Source organism: Indicator indicator, chromosome 8 (assembly GCF_027791375.1).
Source record: "Indicator indicator isolate 239-I01 chromosome 8, UM_Iind_1.1, whole genome shotgun sequence".
Classification (NCBI taxonomy): Eukaryota; Metazoa; Chordata; class Aves; order Piciformes; family Indicatoridae; genus Indicator; species Indicator indicator.
The window spans coordinates 20,973,005-20,994,037 of record NC_072017.1 but is presented as its reverse complement, the minus strand read 5'-3'; the positions used below and the strand labels follow the sequence as shown (position 1 = coordinate 20,994,037).

Sequence of the window (21,033 nt, the reverse complement as noted above, 5' to 3'; positions counted from 1 at the left end):
TTTCTTTAAAATGTTGTAGTGTATATAACACCATTATGTAAGAGTAGCTCTTAGCCACTCCATAATTGACAGCCTTAAACCTGTATCTTGTACACTTTTTAGTACAGAAGTGTTTTTTTGTTCAACAAAACAGAAATTCAACAGTCACAATTTGAGTTTAGACTTGACTCTTTTGCCTCTTGCTTTTTTTCCATTTGGCAAAACACTAGGCATAATATTGTTCCAAGTTTGTTCCCCCTTGAAATGAATAGCTTAACTCATACTGAGAAATGCATAAGTGCTTGCTATGATTTACAAACTCACATTGTCACTACTGATTTTTAGTGATTGGTTTCCTAGATGTGTGCTAGCTTCCAGTTATGATGATTTCTGACACATTTTGCTGAAAAAAAATGTTTGTCTGTCTTCCCAGATCAGTGCTTGTCATGTTTTTTTCAGAAAGTGCACTACTATTTACATAACATTATTAGTCTTGAGATGCACAGATGTGGTTTTTGTGTAACTGAGTAAATTAGTAATTCCCAGAGTTAGGCAAACATGATTGTAGTTTATAATATAGCCATAGTAAAACCTAGAATACATTGCCTCTGGGGACATCTTAAATTATACAAGGACTTAGGGGTTTTGAATGTTTAAAATTGCTTGAATAAGTACAACACTTTCTTCGGTGGTTAAATTGAAACATAAACTGGAGTACACTATGTTTCCTTCTACATTTGTTCCTTTGAAGTTAATATTTAAGTTCTAAATTAATTTTACATAATAAAATATAAAACACCGCTCTTCTTTTTGTCCAATTATTTTTCTTTTCCTGAAGGTTTTATTTTTAGTACATTGCCTGAATGGTTACTAAATTATGGCTACATAACAACCTTTAAGCAAATGTGAAACTGTAAGAACCAAGCAGGAAATATATTATGAACAGGGTTCAGAAAGGTATAAAAAGAAATATGGAAGGTAAAAAAAGAAAAGAAAAAAAAAGAAACTGAAGAAAGATCTAGAAACATATACAGGAGGATCAAATCAGTGTGAAAAGTGAAACATGTACAATAAATATTGAAGATGCTCTGGGACCAATCTAATTGAATGTCTTTATGTGCGTTTTTTCTTTGGTTTTGTTTCTTTGTTTCTTTGTAGTGCCTCACCCCATGGGTATTGGATCTGTCATCCTCTTTCTGTATTTGAATCACAAGTAAACTATTAATGTTAAAGGACTAAGCTATCACGTATTGTTTGATTAAAAGGACTTCCAAGCATTCCAAGTTTGGTTTATATATTTTTAATATTTTTATTAAGCTAACAACCAATCAACCAACAAACATTTATCTTCAGAATGATGAAATTCTGTCACTTTTCCTGCCTTTAGATTTCTTACTGTACCTGTACACACAGGTACACACACAGCCATCATCCCAGCCACACTTTGCAGAGATTATATTTAATTTATGTGGGTTGTCAGTTCAACACACTATCACATATTCCTCCTCTCATATTAAATATAAACAAATCTGTCTAATTCTAACAATTTCAACATTGCTTTGAATGTCTGATCACCACTGACTTCATATAGGGCATCCCACAAGTGTTTAAAGTTCCATACTCAATCCTCCTCCAGCTGTGATAAGTGCTTCAGAAGCATGCTGGGTTGGCCCTGGCTAATAGCCAAACTCCCACCCAGCTGCTTGCTTACTCATTCCTCCTCCACCCTCCACAAAACAGTGGGGAAAATAAGAGTAAAATGAATGAGAAATCTCAGGGTTTGTGATAAAGGCAGAGAAATTGCTTACTAATTACCATGGTGGGCAAAACAGACATGGCTTTGGCAAATTCAGCTGAATTTGTTGCCAACTAAAAGTAAACAAGCAAGCACTAACTTGGGTGGTGAGAAAAAATACACACATTATTAAAACGTCCGCTTTCCTTCCTCCACTTTCTTGGGCTCAACTTCGCTCCTTTGCTCCCAATTCCCTCTCCCTCTGCCTGAGTGGTGCCGAAGGTTGGAGTACACAACAGTGATCAATACACAACATTCCCCCTTTGCGTTTCCTTTCTCCTCACCTGTTTTTTTGTCTGTTCCAGCCAGGACTTACCATGAGCTAAGTCCTTCAAGACAAATCTGTCCAGTGTGGCTGCTGTGGATATCTGCTCCAACACACTGCATCTCCTGCTACCCCAGCCTAGGACTTCCTGCTGCTGTGTCTCAGTCTTTTTATTCTCTACTATTCTTTCTCTCTCTGGCATTATATGCCCTTTAATGAATGTTTTCCCAGGGGTGCTATGAGTGCAGCTGTTGAGCTCAGTTGTGCTGTGAGGTGGGTCCACTGAAACCAGTTGCAACTAGCTGTGTCTAGCTTGGAGCAGCTCCTGGCCTCTTGCACAGATCACTCCTGCAGTCCCCACTGGCAACACCTGGGAACATGCACCTGGCACAAGAAGTTTCTCTGTTGAGGACTTTTGGGGTTGTTGTTGTTTTGGTTTTTTGGTGTTTTGTTTTTTTTTTTTTTTTTTTTTTTTTTTGGGGGGGGGGTAGGTGGGTGTTTATTTGTTGCCTTTTTTTCCCCATAATTCTCATATTCAAAATGAATGTATCAGGCTTTGAAAACATTTGCTCTTTTCACATCTGCAAATACATTAAACTGAACCTTTCAAACTGAGCTCTTATCTTCATTATTTCCATTCATCATTTCCCTTTTATTTCTGTGCCCAGATGCATGTTCCTGTTTCTATCTACAGCTCATGCCATGTATTACACTTATAAGTGATTAGGAAGTACTCCAAACCATTATTTATAAGCATCATGAATATTTACAGAAAGCTAACAAATATTGCAGAAAGGAGCTTGTGAATGTGAGCAACATGCTTTTGAGGACTCAGCCATGCAATTAATACCAAACTAACAGAAGTAACAATTATTTTACTGAGAACTTTTCAGAGGATGCTATTTTTTTCTTAAGCCTTCAAAGTGACTTTAAAATGACTTTAAAGCTACCACACATGCAAGATGAGCTTTGCCCCTTATTTTACAAAGCACTACTGTGAATTTATAATTTATAGAACTAATATAAAAATAACAAACAAAATAAAGGTGATATGACAGAACAAATGGAGGAATGAGCAAAACAACCTATTCTGTGGCAAAATAGTTATTTTGGAAAAATACATATTGTTCCAATTTTTTGAAAGTCATATAGAGCTTGTTATGCATCACTTCTCTATTCTTTATGAAAAGTTCTGACAATAAGCTGTTAAATATAGCTTTCTCTTACTTACATTGATATCTTCCAAGTCTAAACTATTCAGAATGACATTGTTCCTCTTCCAGATGATGGGAGGTCTCAGAGTTCCCTGGATTGCGCAACTTAAGACAGCGCTTTGTCCTACTGTTGCTGCAGTGGTGCTTAGTTTTTGATCTTCAGGCAGACTTAGCTGAACTACCTCTGCAAAAGACATATTATTTGTAAGATTAATTAGCAGGCAATTTCATAAAGTTAATTAGCGTGCAGTTTCTGTATACTGGTAATTTAAGTATTTTAATTGGAATCAAAGCAAAAAAGAATTTCCAACAGCACAGGAAGTTCAGAGTATTTCAAATAAAGGTCAGCATGACATTTCAATTAAATTGACTGACAAGTATCACCCTGTAAGAAGAGAAGCATTTAATATGAAAATTAATTTCAGAGGTAAGACAGTAATAAACATAACGGTGTATCCAAAGTCAGACACTGGACATTATTTGACAGCTAAAGCCAATGCAGCAGAATAGTCAGCACCTTTATCTGAACTAAGATGGCAGTGCTGCTGTAAGACTCATTTTATATGAGTTCATTTTCAGAAAAGAAAAATGAAAACAGAGCTCAGCATACAAATCATACAGGACTGAGATCTGAAGTGGACAACAAAGTGAATTCTGCATTCAGAATATAAAATTAAGGAATAAGACTTCTTTTCTGTCAAACCAGTTTTTATGTTTGGCTTCTATTTTTTTTTTCTTGACATCAATAAAAACACGGTTTCCAGATCAAACTGACATTAGTAATCTCTCCCATTTCAGCCTCAGAAGAATATGCTTTAATCATAGTCTGCATAAATTCAGAGCCAGAATAAAAAGTAGGTGTGCACAAATCTTTTTAAATATAGAAAAATATAGGAAAAGAAAAAAACAAGGAAACAACAACAAAAAAAAAAGAAAATTAAAAAGTGCTCTGTCTGCCAAGGAACAGAAGCAAAAACCAGGATAGATTATAGCACCTGGTAGAAGTATAGAGTACAATAATGCATAACATTATAAACAAACCTGAAGCAAATGCAGTGCATCACCTGAAGTATTGTGAATTATCCCAATCCACAAATATATGCTACCTATATTTGGGATTTACTGTTCAACACAGTGAAAATTGCTGGTGTTGACATGGTATCTCACTAGGGTTGACAATCATTAGTATTACCTAAAATGCCCCAACATAATGTATCTGTGAAATAAAATATTTACAGGAGTTTCAAAAGTGTATCATAGGTTTTTATTTGGGATTGGAATGTGTGTATGTGTGTGTGTGTCATATTTTATTTTTTCTTCAAGAGAGACAAGTTGCTAACACTTTTAGAAGCAAACCTCTAAGAATACATCTAAAACCACATGTTCTGCATGGAGGCATATGCATGAGAAAATCCAATATGAGAAGTCTGAAGAACATAAAATTGTTTTTTCACACTTGTAATTATTTTTTGAATGACAAAGAAATGTCAAAATTCTTCTTCAAAAAATATCCAGTATTTCTAAAATTAAAATCAATGAAACAAATTCAAACTCAATATCCTGTGAGGATGAAGATGATTTATGGCACAGCACATGAAATAACTAAAATAAATGGCTGATTTATAAATAAATAAAAAAATCTTAATGAAATTAAATTTGGTATGAACAAATATGCTGTAAATATGGAGTAAGCAGCCTTTAAACAAAAATATTTTTCATATTCAATTTAAGGAAATCTTCATACAGTTTTGGAACAATTTTACTTGATGCAGGAAAAGTAAATAAAATTATTATTAGTAGAGAAATATTCTCAAATCTTTCAACTTAACACTATGGAAAGTACATCTTCACCTATTTTTCATTGCCTCTGGTATTTCATATTGCGAGTAAAATAATGCATGACTTCAGTAATTATCTTTGTACCGTAAGAAAGGGAGTACAGACCTTGATACTCTGATAATCTATGTACTAAGCAGCTCTAATATTAATAGAATGCCACTTTGCTTCATGTCCCACAACTCATTTGTACACATATAAACAGTGTTACACATTTTATAACACTGTATACTCCTTCTTCGAGTGTGATTGACTATAGGTTAGAGACTGAATAGTTGAGATTTGTGTTATCACTTGTCATATGCCCAGTTAAATGTAATCTATTAAAATTCCATATTTGTAAGGATTCCTTATTTTAGAACTATACAGGAATTTAAGATCACCCCAATAGCTATTTTCCAACTTAGCTGTTAAAACTTGAAAAATCTCTAGGTTTTATACCTTTCATTTTCCAGTAAAGTACAACAGTTGTTATATATCTATAGTATTTTAATTACTAAAATACTTTCATATAAAGAGAGAAAGTAATCCTTCCATTATAGCAAAGCAGCAATCTACAAGCAAGCTAAGATCTTTTATTGGTTCTTTTTAGCCTCATAAAAGCAATACTTGTAATTAACACAATTTAACTTCCCCCCCGCTCCCCCAAATGCAAGCAACAGAGAACTGGCTCAATATCTTCAGAAAAGAAAGCTTCATTGTTCTATACTCAAATTTAATGGTTCAACATGTGTATATTAATTTTATATTTAGACAAAAATCTCCACCTTGATTCTTTTATTTTCCGTAAGGAATATTCTATGACTCAAAACTCAAGTGACACTGCCCACCAGACCTGCACAAGTGAGACTGACTCTTTCTTCTTCTTTCTTTTTTTAAAAAACTTGCTTCATCATCTGACACAATTTGTTACACTAATTAGAGGAAATGTATGAATTAAGTTGAATAATGTGCTACTTACTGCAATTTTTAAAATTTACCAGCCTTCTATCCACATTCTTATAGAGCAATGATAATTCTTTGAAGTTTAGTTTCATATATTTTATTCAATTTTAAATGAAAGTGCAAAGGTTTAGAAAATTTGGAATTGAAATCAATACAGTTTGCTAATACCAATACTAAGAAGAACAATTAATTTTAGTATTGTTGGTTACAGTGCAGTAATGTTATATATAATCAGCCAGTAGGTTTAACCTTTTATAGCTTGTTGTTATAAGAAGCATGAATGTACGCTCTGGTATACTGTATTGAAGATTTTTTTATCAACTCTTCCAGAAGCAAGATCAGTCTGACACTCATCTCTGGTTCTTAGCTACCAAAAGTGACTCGATATGTTCTTTTAGATCAAGAGGAGAAAGGCAAATGAAAACATGAAAGAAACTCATTTACATAAAGTCAGAGGCATAGTTAGGAGAAGTTGACCATAGAATTGGTTACAGACAGCTGTGTACAAATATCTAGACAGAAATAAAATAAAAAGATATTATTATAAAAGAGGACAAAAGTGGTAAGTGTTAACAATTGGGAAGATATTTTAAAACATTACCATTGTCCAGGAAAAAAATACTCTTACTGAAGTATCCCAGAAATACCAAAGATACCACAGACAGGAATTTTTTTAAGACATAGACAATGCATTCAAATAGCTTTCCCTAAATAGCTTAAAATCTATCATACATGAAGGCAAACACAATGAATGTGCTCACTCACAAAGCTTTTAGCTTCACATGTAGCTCACCTTACGTATTTTTTAATTGTATCAACCAATACACTGAAAGCAGGTAAGTATAAGTAATTGTTAGGAAGGTGTTACAACACTGCAAGTGATGGCCAACTACAATAGAGTGTGCTTGGTTTTTCAAATAATTAAACTGTGAATGATAGGGGAAAAGAGTTTTCAAAGCTTGCATTTTGAAACGATTTCACAACAGCAATAGGGTTAAATGGATAATGGAATTTTAAGCAGTATTTTTCATAAGTCATGCATCTTGGGCTGTCATTCTTTGTGTAAGTTAAACTATAGTAATATTCTTGTAATCCAACAGATAAAATGACATCACTGCATTTTTAAAACATAGCAGAAGGAGTAGGGTAGTGCTAGGGAGCAAAAGAGATGTGGAGTGCTTTGATAAACCTTCCTGGGTTTGGCACAACATGGAACATTCTGATGCCCTGCATTGAGCACATTTATGAGTTGTTACATTTGGATTTATTTGTGTTTTCTGAAGAAGTTAGAGAATAAGTAATAAAAATTGGACTATTTCAGTTATCTCCCTACGCATGAAAAAGTCTGATCTCCAACTCCTTTTAATAGCCCAAAGCAGTCTTTAGGGGATTGTACACAATCATAAAACTCATTTGTGATCTTAGAATACCAAATCAGGCTACTAAGAGGAGAAACACTGAAGCATATGAAATGTCTTGAGATTAAGTAGTTCCTTACTGTATCTAATGATCCGTAAAGAAAAGCCACAATATCACTGAATAAAAGTTTTTGAGAGCTAAAAAGTATGAGAAAATGTTATACTAGGACTTTGTATATAATTTTATAATTGAGTATCTACAACTGAAGTCTGCTTTGGTTAAATTAATTCCACTAAAACATATACAACTTGAACCTTCTTATATACTTATGTAAATTGTGTGTATTCATTCACAGCAGCCATAAAATACGCTTCTGAGTCTAAAGTAATGAACATTACGCAGAGTGGTACCCACTATCTAAAATTAAGACACCATCAAGTCTGTATTTATTTTGTTTGCCTACTTCAAAACTAATTTAAAAGCAATCATCTTTTAAAAACAAGCAGAGAAGCCTTTTGTCCATGGACTGCAGTGAGCTCAGTACTTAATGGAGAGCATTACTTCATGGCTTGAAATAGCTGAAATGCAGCTAGGTAATGTGCCTTTTCCTCTTCTGGCATTGATCCCACTTCCATCAAAATGACATGAAAAAAGCTTTTTTATCAGTGTCATTTTGCTGTTCTTTTACAGCAATTTAAAAATCAGCACACATCACCATTAGCATGACTAATTCTGTCATCTGCTGTATTTTCTGCTTTGAAATTGTTGTAAACATATTATTCACGTATTTAGTACAATGTTTCAATAGGGTAAGCAACAGAATGTGGTTCAGGAATGGCTTTCTCTAGGGTCTTATGCCAGCAAAGGATTTTTTCTGATCTTGTAATCTACTGAACAGCACACAGAAGTTAAAAAAAAACAAAACCAAAACCAAAAACACCAACCCCAAAAAAACCAACAACAAAAAAAACCACCCCAAACCAACCACCACCACCTCCCATACATAACTTTTTCACAATTCCTTGATGTTTTAGCTGCAAACCTTAGATTAAAATTCAGGAAGTCTTATTTCCAGTCCTGTGACCACCATAAGAGATGATTCTACTTCTATATTACGACAATGCAGTTGTTATTCAAAATTAAAAGCCCTTAACAGGCTTAACGTTATAATTAATATCTTTCATCTTTGCTGGCAATAGACTTGAAAAATCATTTTTGTTGACAAATATAATATTGTACTAGCTTCTGTTTTTCAGAAATTCTGGACAAGTCAATTCCATAAAGAAAATTATCAGGAAACATAAAAGAAAACACAACCTTTTCTAGTTTTATTTGTATCACTACTCAATGACATTTAATAGAGAATGATTGATAGGTCATGGTAGGAAACATTTTTTTATGGGAGAAAGGCAAAAAACTAGGGTTTATATTTCTTCTTATAAACATAAAATGCATTATTCTTTATTCAAATACCTAGAAACATTTAGAATGCTTCGGTTTTAAAAACTAGGATAAAGTACAGTATGTCAGCGGACCTGTTGCTTAAGTGAATTTAGTACATGAACTCTTTTATTATTAAAACAGCTTTCATCTTCTGATTTTGTTGGGACCAAAACTAACCACATAAGCAAATTTCATTAAAAAAACAAAACAAACAAACAACACCCCCCCCCCCAAACAGCTGAAGTAAATAAAAGAAATACATAAAATATAGAAAATTACAAAAAGTTTACAGATGTGTGCACTAATTGTTTATCACTAAAGTCTGTATTTTCAGATGGCTCTTTGAAGTATGTAGAATGAATGTAGACTCTAAGTAGTTCAGGGACTTTATCAGATGGAGAATGCAAACAATAAAAGAGCAGATAAATTTAATGGGGTGAAGTATTATACCACAGCAAGAACAATGGATTCTAAGTTGACTTGGCAGGAGAGAGACTGGAGTGATAATAAGTAGAAAAATTAAAAACAAGATCAGGAATTCTTAGGAAAGGAACTAAAAGGAAACCAAATTTTGATTTATGGTTTATCCACATGAATACCAAAAGCAGTCTGGGTCCTCTGCAAAGTAGATAACCCTCAGAGTTAAAACAAGCATGGTAAGAGTATAGAGAAGTTTAAATATGAAAAAAATATTAAATAGGCTTGCATTTTTCTTTTACAAAATAGATGATCTAGAGAGTTTCACAGAGGTCTATAAAACCATGTCTGTCATGGAAAATGTGGTGGAGGGATCAATGGATTTGCTTGAAGTGACAGATCTGAAAAAAAAATGCTTTGGAAAAGGATATTATGGATTGCAGAAGCTTACATGTTCAGGAAGATGTCATAGTAACACTCTGAAGAATATGAACAAAATATAATGATATTAGACACTAACTTCATTCCATGATGGAGAGGCAGTATTGGACTGTCTGAACCTGGGACCAGTGCAGCCATTTTTTATTGTCTAAAGGAACGTTTCTTTATTTTACAAGGAATTCACTCAGCAAATGTTATTTCTAAGTTTTCTTTACAATGTTTATATGCTCTGGTTTTAACTAAGTGAAACAACTTAAGGTACTTTAACAGTTTAAAGAAAAAAGTAATTTTACTGTAATGCAGCTGAATTAATAAACAGAATGTACTACCTCTCCTGAATATCATTTTACATAGTAGGTGAAATGACCCTGCTGATAGTTTCAATTATTTTTAACAGGATTATCTCTGAATGGCAATTAGTCTTCTCTGCAGTACTTGTATGTCACAAATGCTTAACTATTTTTTAGTATGAGTGATGATAATGGTTATGAAAATTAGTGATAATAATTTTGCTAATATCTAATTCACAAACCAATAAAGCAAACAAAATTTCAGAGCTCATTATACATGTGTTTTAAATTTAATTCCTGCCTTAATTAAAAGAATTTCACTTGCTATATCCATTGAATCACACTCCTCCTCAATGCCTTTTGTTTCTCACAAATCTGCACAATCTAAAGCACCCAAGAGGACTCAAATTATAAATGAGTGCAACATGGGCTATAATGATTCATTCAAGTCTTTACAAAAATCAATAAAACACATACTTTTGCTTGCTCTGCAGTGCCCTAACATCATTAAAAATAGTTCAGAAGCATTGCTCATGGATATATGAGGAGTCGTCAATTCTCTTAGACGCCCTTGTAATTGTATACAGAAACACAGAATAATTCCACGCAGCTGTGGGCTGCATCTCATTTGATACATCACACAATATCAAGACTTGCCAGAAGTGCAGTATTAGCATCACTGACTGACAACCCAAATACATGCACCAGGTTTCTGAGATAACCACCTTACCGCGGTTACACCTCGACCAGATCAGGCAGTTGGAGAACCACTTTATGGACAGGAAATACACAAAATAAATGGCTAAAGCTGGTCTGGAAAATACAAAGAGATACCTATGTTTTGCTTAGTATTCTTGTATCAATGCTACAGGAGTACCAAGTAAACCTGACCATGTGTTGAACAGTTTCACCACTTTGCTTGAGGCATATGAGCCTGCTGCATTCAAGTGAGGGGAAGCAGGAAGGCATGGAGGGGCATTGATGCTTCATGTTTGGCCTGGCTGGGGGTGAGGTTCTGGCCCAATGAGGTTTTAGTAAGCCCAGGATGGAGAATTGCGCCAAAGCTGAATATGAATTTGTGTACTTTGTATGTGGAGCATTTCTATTTTACTCCTTTGGGGAGAGGTAAAACAGCTTTCTGTCTGCTCAACCCAGGACAAGAGGAAAACACAGGCCAAGAATGTCAGCACATGATCTGAATGGCTTAAAAGACCTGGGTTGCAGGAGAAACCAGCAGTCTACTCCTGAACATCAGCAGCCTGTTTCTCATAGACTGTTTATCAAGGATAAGCAAAACAATCTAAACATTGCATATCCTCAGTGACAGACTAGTTATTCCTCCTTATGAAAAGAACAGAATTTCAGCTTTTATGAATTTGCATCTCTTGAACAGGCAGTAAATGAACTGGTACCTCCCGTTTCTACTTTCACCAAACTGAAATTGCCTTTCCAGCTGTAACTTATCTTCTCAATATGTTCTTTAAATGATTTTATGCAAAATTCAGTGAAACCCAAGAGAAATTTAAAAGTTATTGTGATGGGTTAAAATTTGATTTGATACATGTTATTGGATTGCTGATCTGAAAGTAGTCAGATATGGTATCTTGGGTTTATATGTATATATAAGCTTGCAACTTTTACAGACATCATATTAAGAGTTATACAACAATGGAATTTTAGCCAATAAAACTGCAGCAAATAATATATCTAGAAGAGAATACCACAGTAAATTAAACACTAATTTCCAAATAAACTACTGCTATTTTTAGACTATTGAATAGAATCTAGCATACCATTGAGCTATATTAGCACATGTACCTCAAATTAGATATGTTAGATTTTCAAATTGATCATAGATTCACAATTGATTTTCTCATTTAGTGTGCAGCATTCAACATTTCACACTTGTATCCATTGTGCATTCAGCAGAGAATGTCATGTGGACCACAATATGAAGAATAAGGTAACACTCCACAACACCACTAACATTGTCAGTAAATAAATACTGTGCCTGAGTTTTAGATCCCTTCTTTTACAACAGAAGAGCAGATAGCATAATGTTAAAAACAATTGCTAGAGAATTGGACTGAAATATGCAGGGTTTTGAAAACAGTAATAGGTGAAAACAAGATTACAAAGTATTGATGCAACATTGATGAAAAGTTAAATTTAGTCTTAGAACTTTTTGTAGAATCTCAGTGTTAATATTTTTAGACACACATAATTGAACTTTTAATCTTCCAAAACTGCAGTGATGGGTCTTTGCAATGGCATTGAGAAATATATTTAAGAAAGATGTACAAAAGAGCTAAACACCACGTATTGGGGGGGGAAGCATATAAAAAATGACACTAACAGAAAACATTTGGAGGTTCCTCAGTCTGAATAAAGTTTTCCAAGTCACTTTTGTTTACATTCATTTTATCAAGGATTAGAAATATCTAAAGGATTGGTGTCAAAAGAATGGGGCTGGTACCTGTCGATAGAATGAGGAGCAATGGGCACAAACAAATATAGGAATTTCCACTTGAAAATGAGGAAGAACTTCTTTACTTTGAGGTTGACAGACCACTGAAACAGGCTGCCAAGGGAGGTGTAGAATCTTTCTTCTCTGGAGATATTCAAAACCTGCATGGACACAATCCTGTGCAATCTGCTCTAGGTTAACATGCTTTAGCAGGGGGGTTGGACTAGATAGTCTCTAGAGGTCCTTTCCAATCCGTACCATTCTGTGACTAAGATTTGAGTTTTGGGTTCACAAGAAATTTAGGAGCTTGCTTTTTTGTTTTAGAATGAGGGAGAAAGAAATAAGTAATATGAAGGGATTATTTTGCTGAAAAGAACACTGAATGTTCCTTTGCTACACCAGAATCTGTGACAAGTAGCAACCTCAGAGGAAAGTGAAGAATTGCAGTGGACCAGATTAAGCTATAAACTCCCACAACAGGACTGTACTTGGAGATCTGAGCAGTCAAATCAATGCTTCTAATGGCCTAACTAAAGCAGAATTTATCAAGGTATGTACTCTTAAACACTTTTCCCCAAGGAAATGCTTCCAAAAATATCTAAAATTTGATTCAATCTGTTCTACTCAAAAGACTAAAGGAAACTGCTTTTCAATAGTATCTTCAAAAACGTATCTCTTCAGGAAAAAACAAACAAGCAAACAAACAAAGCAAGCAAGCAAACAAACAAAAAATAACAAAAACAAACATGAAAATTATATTTCATAGAAAGCAAACAAGGAAGCTGATATCCAACAACTTCAGTGTTTATTTGTAAATCAATAATCACTCAAAAAAATATCCATTTAAATTGTACATATACACAGCCTTACACAAGATTGTTATATTTATAAATAGTGTTTTGGCAGCTTCTCTTGTTTAATTCCTCATAAGCACTATTAATAAAACTTTACTTTTTCTTCTAATTGCTTTCCTAGCTACACAGAGGCTCAGGTGCATTCAGAATAGGGTTCACCTTTTTATTTTTCCTCTTCTCACTGTCTTCCATCTATCCTTATTTTCATCTCCTTTTATTTCTCCCAGTCCTTCCCTTTATATTTCTGTGTATCACTACTCACACCTACTCATCCTGTTAGTCCTACTTGTCCTTTTCTTAAATATATTCAGATACACTATTTCAGTAAGAGCTCCAGATATTGAAATGAGTCTTAGTTGCTTTCTTTTAGATTTCTTTGGATTTATCACTGGCAAAGGGTTTCATGGTTTTGCTTAGCTTGTGGCTTGGGAGTACAACTTAATGTGCTCACAAGTCAGAGATTGTAGGAGGGCACCCTTGCCACTTCCCACCTGAATTTTGGGCAAGATGTACCCATTCCTACATGCATGTGTCCTAATGTATAGGAAGAAGGGAGCTGTAATATTCCGATCTAATTTTGGGGAACATGGCAGTTTATTTTAAATCCAATACCTTAGCTCAGATATTTTATTCAGATGTAGATCTTATTCTAAATTATAGCACATCATTTAGAAGATGCTACTGGTCTATAATTTGCTTTCAGAATAGCAGGAGTATATAAAATTAAGTACAATATTTACTGAATTACTGATGGCAGTGGTATGGGTCAAAAAAGGCAAAGATGACCCCATTTATGAAGTCTAGCTGGATTTCTGAAAAGCTCTCAACATTATCCCTCAACCCTTCATCAAGAGCTTTGAAGGGACAGCTACATGTTTGACAAACTCTGCCATCACGCTTTCATTTTTCAACGTGAGTCAATAATGCTAACAATAAGCAATAATACTAATATCATCTAGTACAGGTGTGGAAGTGAGGCAATGAAAGGTTAAACTGTCCAAAGTGCTCAAAAGGCCCTAGGTTCACAATATCTTGCTGTATTTATCCGGATATCATTGTATTTCTTCAAAATACAGCTTCAGTTAACTTCAGTTTCATCTAAGACTGCTCAGAAATTTGTATTCTCCATACGAGAAACATGCAATCATGTTCAGCTAAGCAATTCAGCCAAGCTGAATGAACTGTTGATCTGACACATTATGCTACATTCAAGCTTTGATGCAAAAGCACAGGTAATTTTGACACTCAACACACACATTCATTTACCGCTAGTTTTCTCTGTGTTTTTATTAATCTGCCCTGATCACTAAACACTTTTCAGTTTCAATAATGCAGCCTTAGCAGAGTAAACTAGTTTTTCATTATAGTTCTGATTAGTTCTTCCTTCTCTTTACCAAATAAGACAGAAATATACAACTTCTAATAAATAATTAAAATGTGCTTCATAATGCAGTAACAAAGTAAAGTTGATACGAACTTTTTTTAATATCTTAATTTAAATGCTGTTATTATAAATCATACTAAAAAGATGATGATAATAAAAAATCCGCTATTTATAACTACTGAGAGCCCAGCTTATATGAATTTAGATCGTTGGAGTGTACAAAAGTCCAAACTGATCTAAGGAACTATATATCTGAGAGCTGCCATATCTTCTCATATCTGTACAGGCATTATTCACTACTCCTGCAGTGGACTCCACAATTATTTGGAGGCAGCCAAGAGAAAAGACCAAGGATCATGGTACTTAAGTTCTTAGGGAACATTTGCTAATTATTTACTCTTCTGCATTCCTTTGCTTAGCAAATTTCTTTCTCCCTCTGCTTATCACTGTATTAAACTCCCTTCCTGTGTGCTTCATTGCTTCAGCAACTCTTGCCACTAGTGCTATCATTTATCTGCTTTCTAGTTACTGTCAGTGAAATCAGCACAAATTGATGGTAATCTTACCCGAATAAGACACAATCATAGAAAAAAACTCAGTAGTCAGATGCTCAAAGGAAGTCCACTGTGGAACATAAAGCTATCCAAAATGCCTTGCTTAGTTAGAAGTAGTCTTCCTTTTGCACATTGCTTAGCATTACTTCATGCTACATGCCCAGAATTCTGCTTTTATCTAAAACAGTTAAAATTAACTTAGCTACTTTTAGTCAGCCTTACAGCCTGCAGCTTAAACACCTGGTTCTTCAACTGATATATTGTCAAAATGCAATGAATTTTAGCAGCTCCTTATTTCTATGAGATCTATTAGATCATTGTGAAGCAGAGGACATAAATCTTCAACTATTATCAACCATTCTCTTTCTAGTATCCTGCAAAAGCTTGGTTCAAATACAAGTTTTCTACCATTGCACATGTTCAGTATACTCCAAAAAATCTTAAGGTAAATGTGATTAGAGTTTGCCTCATAGAATCATGGAATCATTTAGGCTGAAAAAGACCTTTAAGATCAAGTCCTAACACTATCAAGTCCGCCACTAAACAAGTCACTAAGCACTGCAATATGCACCTTTGTTGATATTTTCTGGTTACTAGACCAACTTCTCTGGGTAGATTGTTCCAATACTTAACAACCACCTTAGTGAAAAACGTTTTTGTAATATCTAACCTCAACCTTCATCAGTGCAACTTGAGACCACTTCCCCTCTTGTGCTTGTTATTTGGAAGAAGAGACCAACATCTGCCTTACTACAACCTCCTTTCACGTAGTTGTAGACAATAAGGTCTCCCTTCAGCTTCCATTTCTCCAGACTAAACCCCAGTTCCCTCAGCTGCTCCTCACAGGACTTGTGCTCTAGACCCCTCACCAGATTTGTTGCCCTTCTTTGGACATGCTCCAGCACCTCAATGTCCGAATTGGGGGCACAAAACTGAACACAGTATTCAAGGTGCAGCCTCATCAGTACCAAGTACAGGGGAACAATCCCTTCCCTGGACCTGTTGGCCACACTGTTTCTGACACAAACCAAGATATAACTGGCATCCTTGGCCACTGGGGCACACTGCTGGCTCATACTCAGCCAGCTGTCAACCAACATTCCTATGTCCTCTTCTGACAGGCAGCTTTCCAGCCACTCCTCCCAAGCCTGCAGCGTTGCATGAGGTTGCTGTGACCCATGTGCAGGACCAGGCACTTTGCCTTGTTGAACTTCTACCACTGTCCTTGGTCCATTGGATCAGCCTGTCCAAAACCCTTCTGCAGAGCCTTCCTACCCTCACAACCAGAAAACACTGCCGCCCAACTCGGTATCATCTGCAGACTTACTGAGGATGCACACAATTCCTTCTTCCACATCATTGATAATGACATTAAACAACATTAGCCCCCATACTGAGCCTTGGGAAACTCCACTTGTGACTGGCTGCCAACTGGATTTACTTCCATTCACCACCACTCTTTTGTCCCAGCCATTCAGCCAGTTTTTCATTCAGAAAGAGTATGACTGTCCAGGCCATAAGCAATCAGTTTCTGCAGGTGCATGTTGTGTGATTTGTGGTGTGAAAGGCTTTATTAAAGTCTAGGTAGACAACATTGAAAGGCTTTCGCTTATCCACTAAGCAGGTCACTTTGTCTGTATCCCAGTTTTTTCAGATTAATAAATGAACAGTTAAAATGAATTGCAAAACATCTGTAGATCTAGACCCATTGTTTGTAATGCAGTTGTGATGAACAAATTAAAAAATCCTAACACTGCGTTATTAAAAAATAGGAACAGAACAAAATTTCTCTATGTACTGTATTGAAAACTACATTTCTTGATATAAATTAATATAAACAGCATTTGAGTAAGGACAGTCAGTAACGTGCATTAGGAATAACACCTAAATAAAAAGGCTATTAGCCCATTACTCTTTATAATGTTTTCTGGTTTACTGCTAAAAAAAAAAATCACAGAAATTTAATTTTGGAGTTAAATATAGCTTTCCTCTACAGATAACGTGGAAGTGCTAATTCATTAAAGTAATAATGATCATTAGTTTTGACCTTATTTACTGTAGAATATCTTCTTAAATTTATCTAAACAAAGAAAGGAAATTTTGCAAAAATTATTTTACTGTAGGTTTGTTGCATTTGCGCATGACAAGTTCATGCAAAAACATTATTTAAACGCTGAGAGTTAGCATAAATATTTTCAAGTGATTTGACTAGTATAGATCCAAATTTAATGCTTCTTCTGCTTATTGCAAATACAGATGCTGAATATCAATACTGCATATTTGCAGTTACCTCAAATGAAACATTTAAATTGCAGTTCAATCTATGAAGTATTTCTGGAACTAATCAATAATGAAATGGTAATTTTAAGAGGAGAGTTGACAGCCCTGGTAACTCACAGGTTTATGCACAAAGATTTCAATTTATAAATATAATAATATGCCAATTTTATTTACTGCATAGCTTCATTTCACTTTCAAATTTCAAAGCTTCTTTCCCAGAATGGTAATAAAGTTTTTAAGTATTTAAGTTCTCTGGACTTATCCTGAAATTTATAATAACCCATCTTTCTAAAAACTATTTCCTTGTCCAGTTCTATCAGGAAAACGACAGGACAATATTCTAAAATGGTAATTCAAGAATAAATTACTTGAATAGTAGTTAGAAAGTCTGGAGCATAGCAGGACTAGTATATTTCCACTGCAACGAGTGCCATGCAACTGATACTCCCGGCATCGAGTTATGAAGTATCTTCTCACAGAAATCTTTAATATAGAAATAAGCACTGATGAAAGCAGTTTTGGGATAACTCTAAAAGATCTACCAACTAGCTGATGTGACTATTTACATTTAGAGGGGAAAAAGAAAGAAACCAAAACTCAAGATATGTTCTGTAACCTGTGCACTGGCTGAGATGGAGTTAATTTTCCCCACAGCAGTCTTCATGGTGCTCTAATTTGTATTGGCAGCTAGAAAGGTGTTGCTAACACACCATTGTTTTGGCTGCTGTTGAACAACCCTCACACAGTATCAAGGCTGCCTCTTCAACATTCTCATCTCACCATCTGGCTGGGTGCGGACAAGATCTTGGGAAGGGACACAGCCAGAACAGATGTCCCAAAGTGATCAAAGGTATATTCTATACCATATGACACCTACTCAGCAATAAAAGAGAAGAGAAAAGAGAAGGATGGAGGCCATTTGTTATTGCAATATTTCCCTTCTGAAACAACCACTACATATACTGAAGCCCTGTTTTCCAGGAACAGGCTAGGTATTGCCTGATGATGGGAAGCAGAGAATACTTTCCTTTTTCCTTCACATCCATTTTATTAAACTGACTTTATCTTGACTCATGAGGGTTTCTTCCCATCTAATTTTCTCCCTGCCCTGTCCTACCAAGGAGGGAAGTGATAGAGTGGCTTGGTGGGCACCCAGCATCCAGCCAAAATCAATCCACCAAAACATGACTGTATGGAGGCTTCTAAGTTTTGTTATTTGCTGAGTGGTGTTCTACTCCTTTTAAGACTGAATGTCTGTGCAAAGTATCATGAATTCATGTTGTGCTGTGGCACATTCTGAGAACAAGAAAAACTGTGTTTATATTTGTATATTTCCACAAAATCAAAGCAGACAATGGGCTATGCATCTAAGATCATCAGCACAAAGGTTAAAGAACAAACTAAAGACAGACTGGATCGAGCTATGGTTCTTAGTACTTCAGTCTAACACACTGTTTACAGTATCTTCTGATCTACCCCTTCACAATCAATGTGCATCTGATCTTGTAATGGATCTTTCACTTCTCCACTGAAAGAGTCTATTTGCAGGTTTGTGATGAAGAAAAGTCACATGGACCTCCACTGGAATTCATATTGTTCAGTATCATCCAGGTGAAAAGGTAAGAAAAATTTTTGAAATAGAATTTTTGGAGAACTAATCAGGCAGTTCAGGTAGTACACACAAAAGATTTGCTTAAAGACCTTCCATATGATACTGGGATGCAAAATTCAATACATTTAATGCAGTATTCAAAGTACTGTGTGAAGGACAAGAAAAGTGTCCAACCTTGTTTACACAGTGATGGGCTCCAAATTAGTTATTATTGCTTAGGTATAAGATCTTCTCAGGTCAATTTGCAGTTTTGTAAAAAAAAAAAAAAAAAATCTATAAACTCTTGGCACTATGAAAATAAAAGGAACTATTAGGCATTGTCTAGTACCCTAACAGGAAAACATTACTATAGCACTGTGTAAGACTATGTTGCAAGAGCAACTTGTTTGCTTTTTGTCTTTCCCTCTGTAAAAAAATTTGCAGTAATATGAATGATCAAAGTTTTCCATCTGAGCAGCTATTAAATGACTGAGATTTTTTCAAAATGGAAAAGAGATGTCAGAAGCTTAAAAAAAATTTAAAAGAAATATAATGAAAATCTGTGAGACAAGGAAAATAGAACAATTGTTCATGATTTCTTGCCATACAAGAACTAAGTAAACAGAAGACATGCATGATGAAGAAAATGTTCCAGTAAGAAGTCACAGAATTGTGAAAGTCTTTGAAAGAAAATGTTGTAGATGCTAATTTCACATGAGTAAAAAAAGTAATCACATTTAAGAGTGAGGCATACTTTAAGAGTTATGGAAGGCAAGCAGTCTCTGAGACAGAAATCACTAGAGAAGAAAAAGTGTATTAGAGAAATCTTACATACTTCTTGTTCTTTTAATCTTCCGTAAGCATTCAGAGCAAAGATACTGCACTAGACAAGAGAGAAGTTGTTGATATGTATATGTTGTTACTCAAAGTAGGCATTAAGTCAGCACTTTGTAAGCACAAACAAAACATTAATCTTTGTTTAGCATCAACTATTTCTTAAATAGAGTGTTCAGCAAGTTTTAAAACTCTATAACTATGCCTTCCAACGAATACATCTCTACCACATGTCTAGGTTGGGAAGAATTACAATCATAATACAAACCATTTTTTTTTTAAATGACAGTTTCTCCAATCATTTATTCATGGCAGAGTGGCAACTAGATTAATTGTTTGGATCCCTTCCATCTTAGACAATCAGTTTCCCAATAACTACATAGAGAAGGCTTATGTGGTTTATGGGTTTTTTTTTTCTCCCTTTCAGGTTTTCACTGTCTTGCACGGCCTTTTTTAACACAACATTGCACTATGTATACCTTTGCATGGCATCTTCCTTTTTACTATGGTCGGCATCTTCCTTTTTACTATGGTCAAAATAACATTTCCATATAAACCACCTAACACAAGATTTGTTACTCAGAGAGCATGATCTGTTTAGAAAATTGGCTTGAGAATGTATTAACAATTTAATTCTTTATACAACATAAACATAGATTTATTTTGTTAGTCTGCTTCCTTACTTCCTTTGGTAGAAAATATTTTTTTATTTTATTGTTTTTATTGAAGGTTGAGATGGAAGAAAGAGGTTTTGCATGGGTGATTTTTTTTAATCCAAAAGTATCTAAAATACATTTGGATAATTGCACAAGTTTTTAGTCTGCATAAAACCCATATAATAGTCATTCAATTAAATAAGGGTTCCAGTAATCAGAGGGAGTGCAGTTAGTACAATATACAATTTCATCAAGTATATGCAACCCACAGATATACAAATGTTCCTACTGAACTCAGCTCACACGTATCTCTCTAATGAATACCTAAATAATTATTATATGCAGTTATGAAATGTTTGTTTCTGAGCAGTTAGAAAGCCAGGAGTGATGAGGAACAAGAAGCAACACAGTTTAGAATACCATTATCTT

The 21,033-nt window shown here is 34.8% G+C and overlaps 1 protein-coding gene across 3 annotated transcripts in view; it reads right to left on the bottom strand.

The window, feature by feature from the left end:
- The window catches only part of FSTL5 (follistatin like 5), a 226,324-nt gene that overhangs the window by 73,107 nt on the left and 132,184 nt on the right, over positions 1-21,033 (bottom strand). For all 3 annotated transcript variants that reach the window (XM_054383005.1, XM_054383006.1, XM_054383007.1), the window contains exon 6: positions 3,271-3,437. In XM_054383005.1, the coding sequence (XP_054238980.1) occupies positions 3,271-3,437 (167 nt within the window). The remainder of the gene's footprint in view (positions 1-3,270; positions 3,438-21,033) is intronic.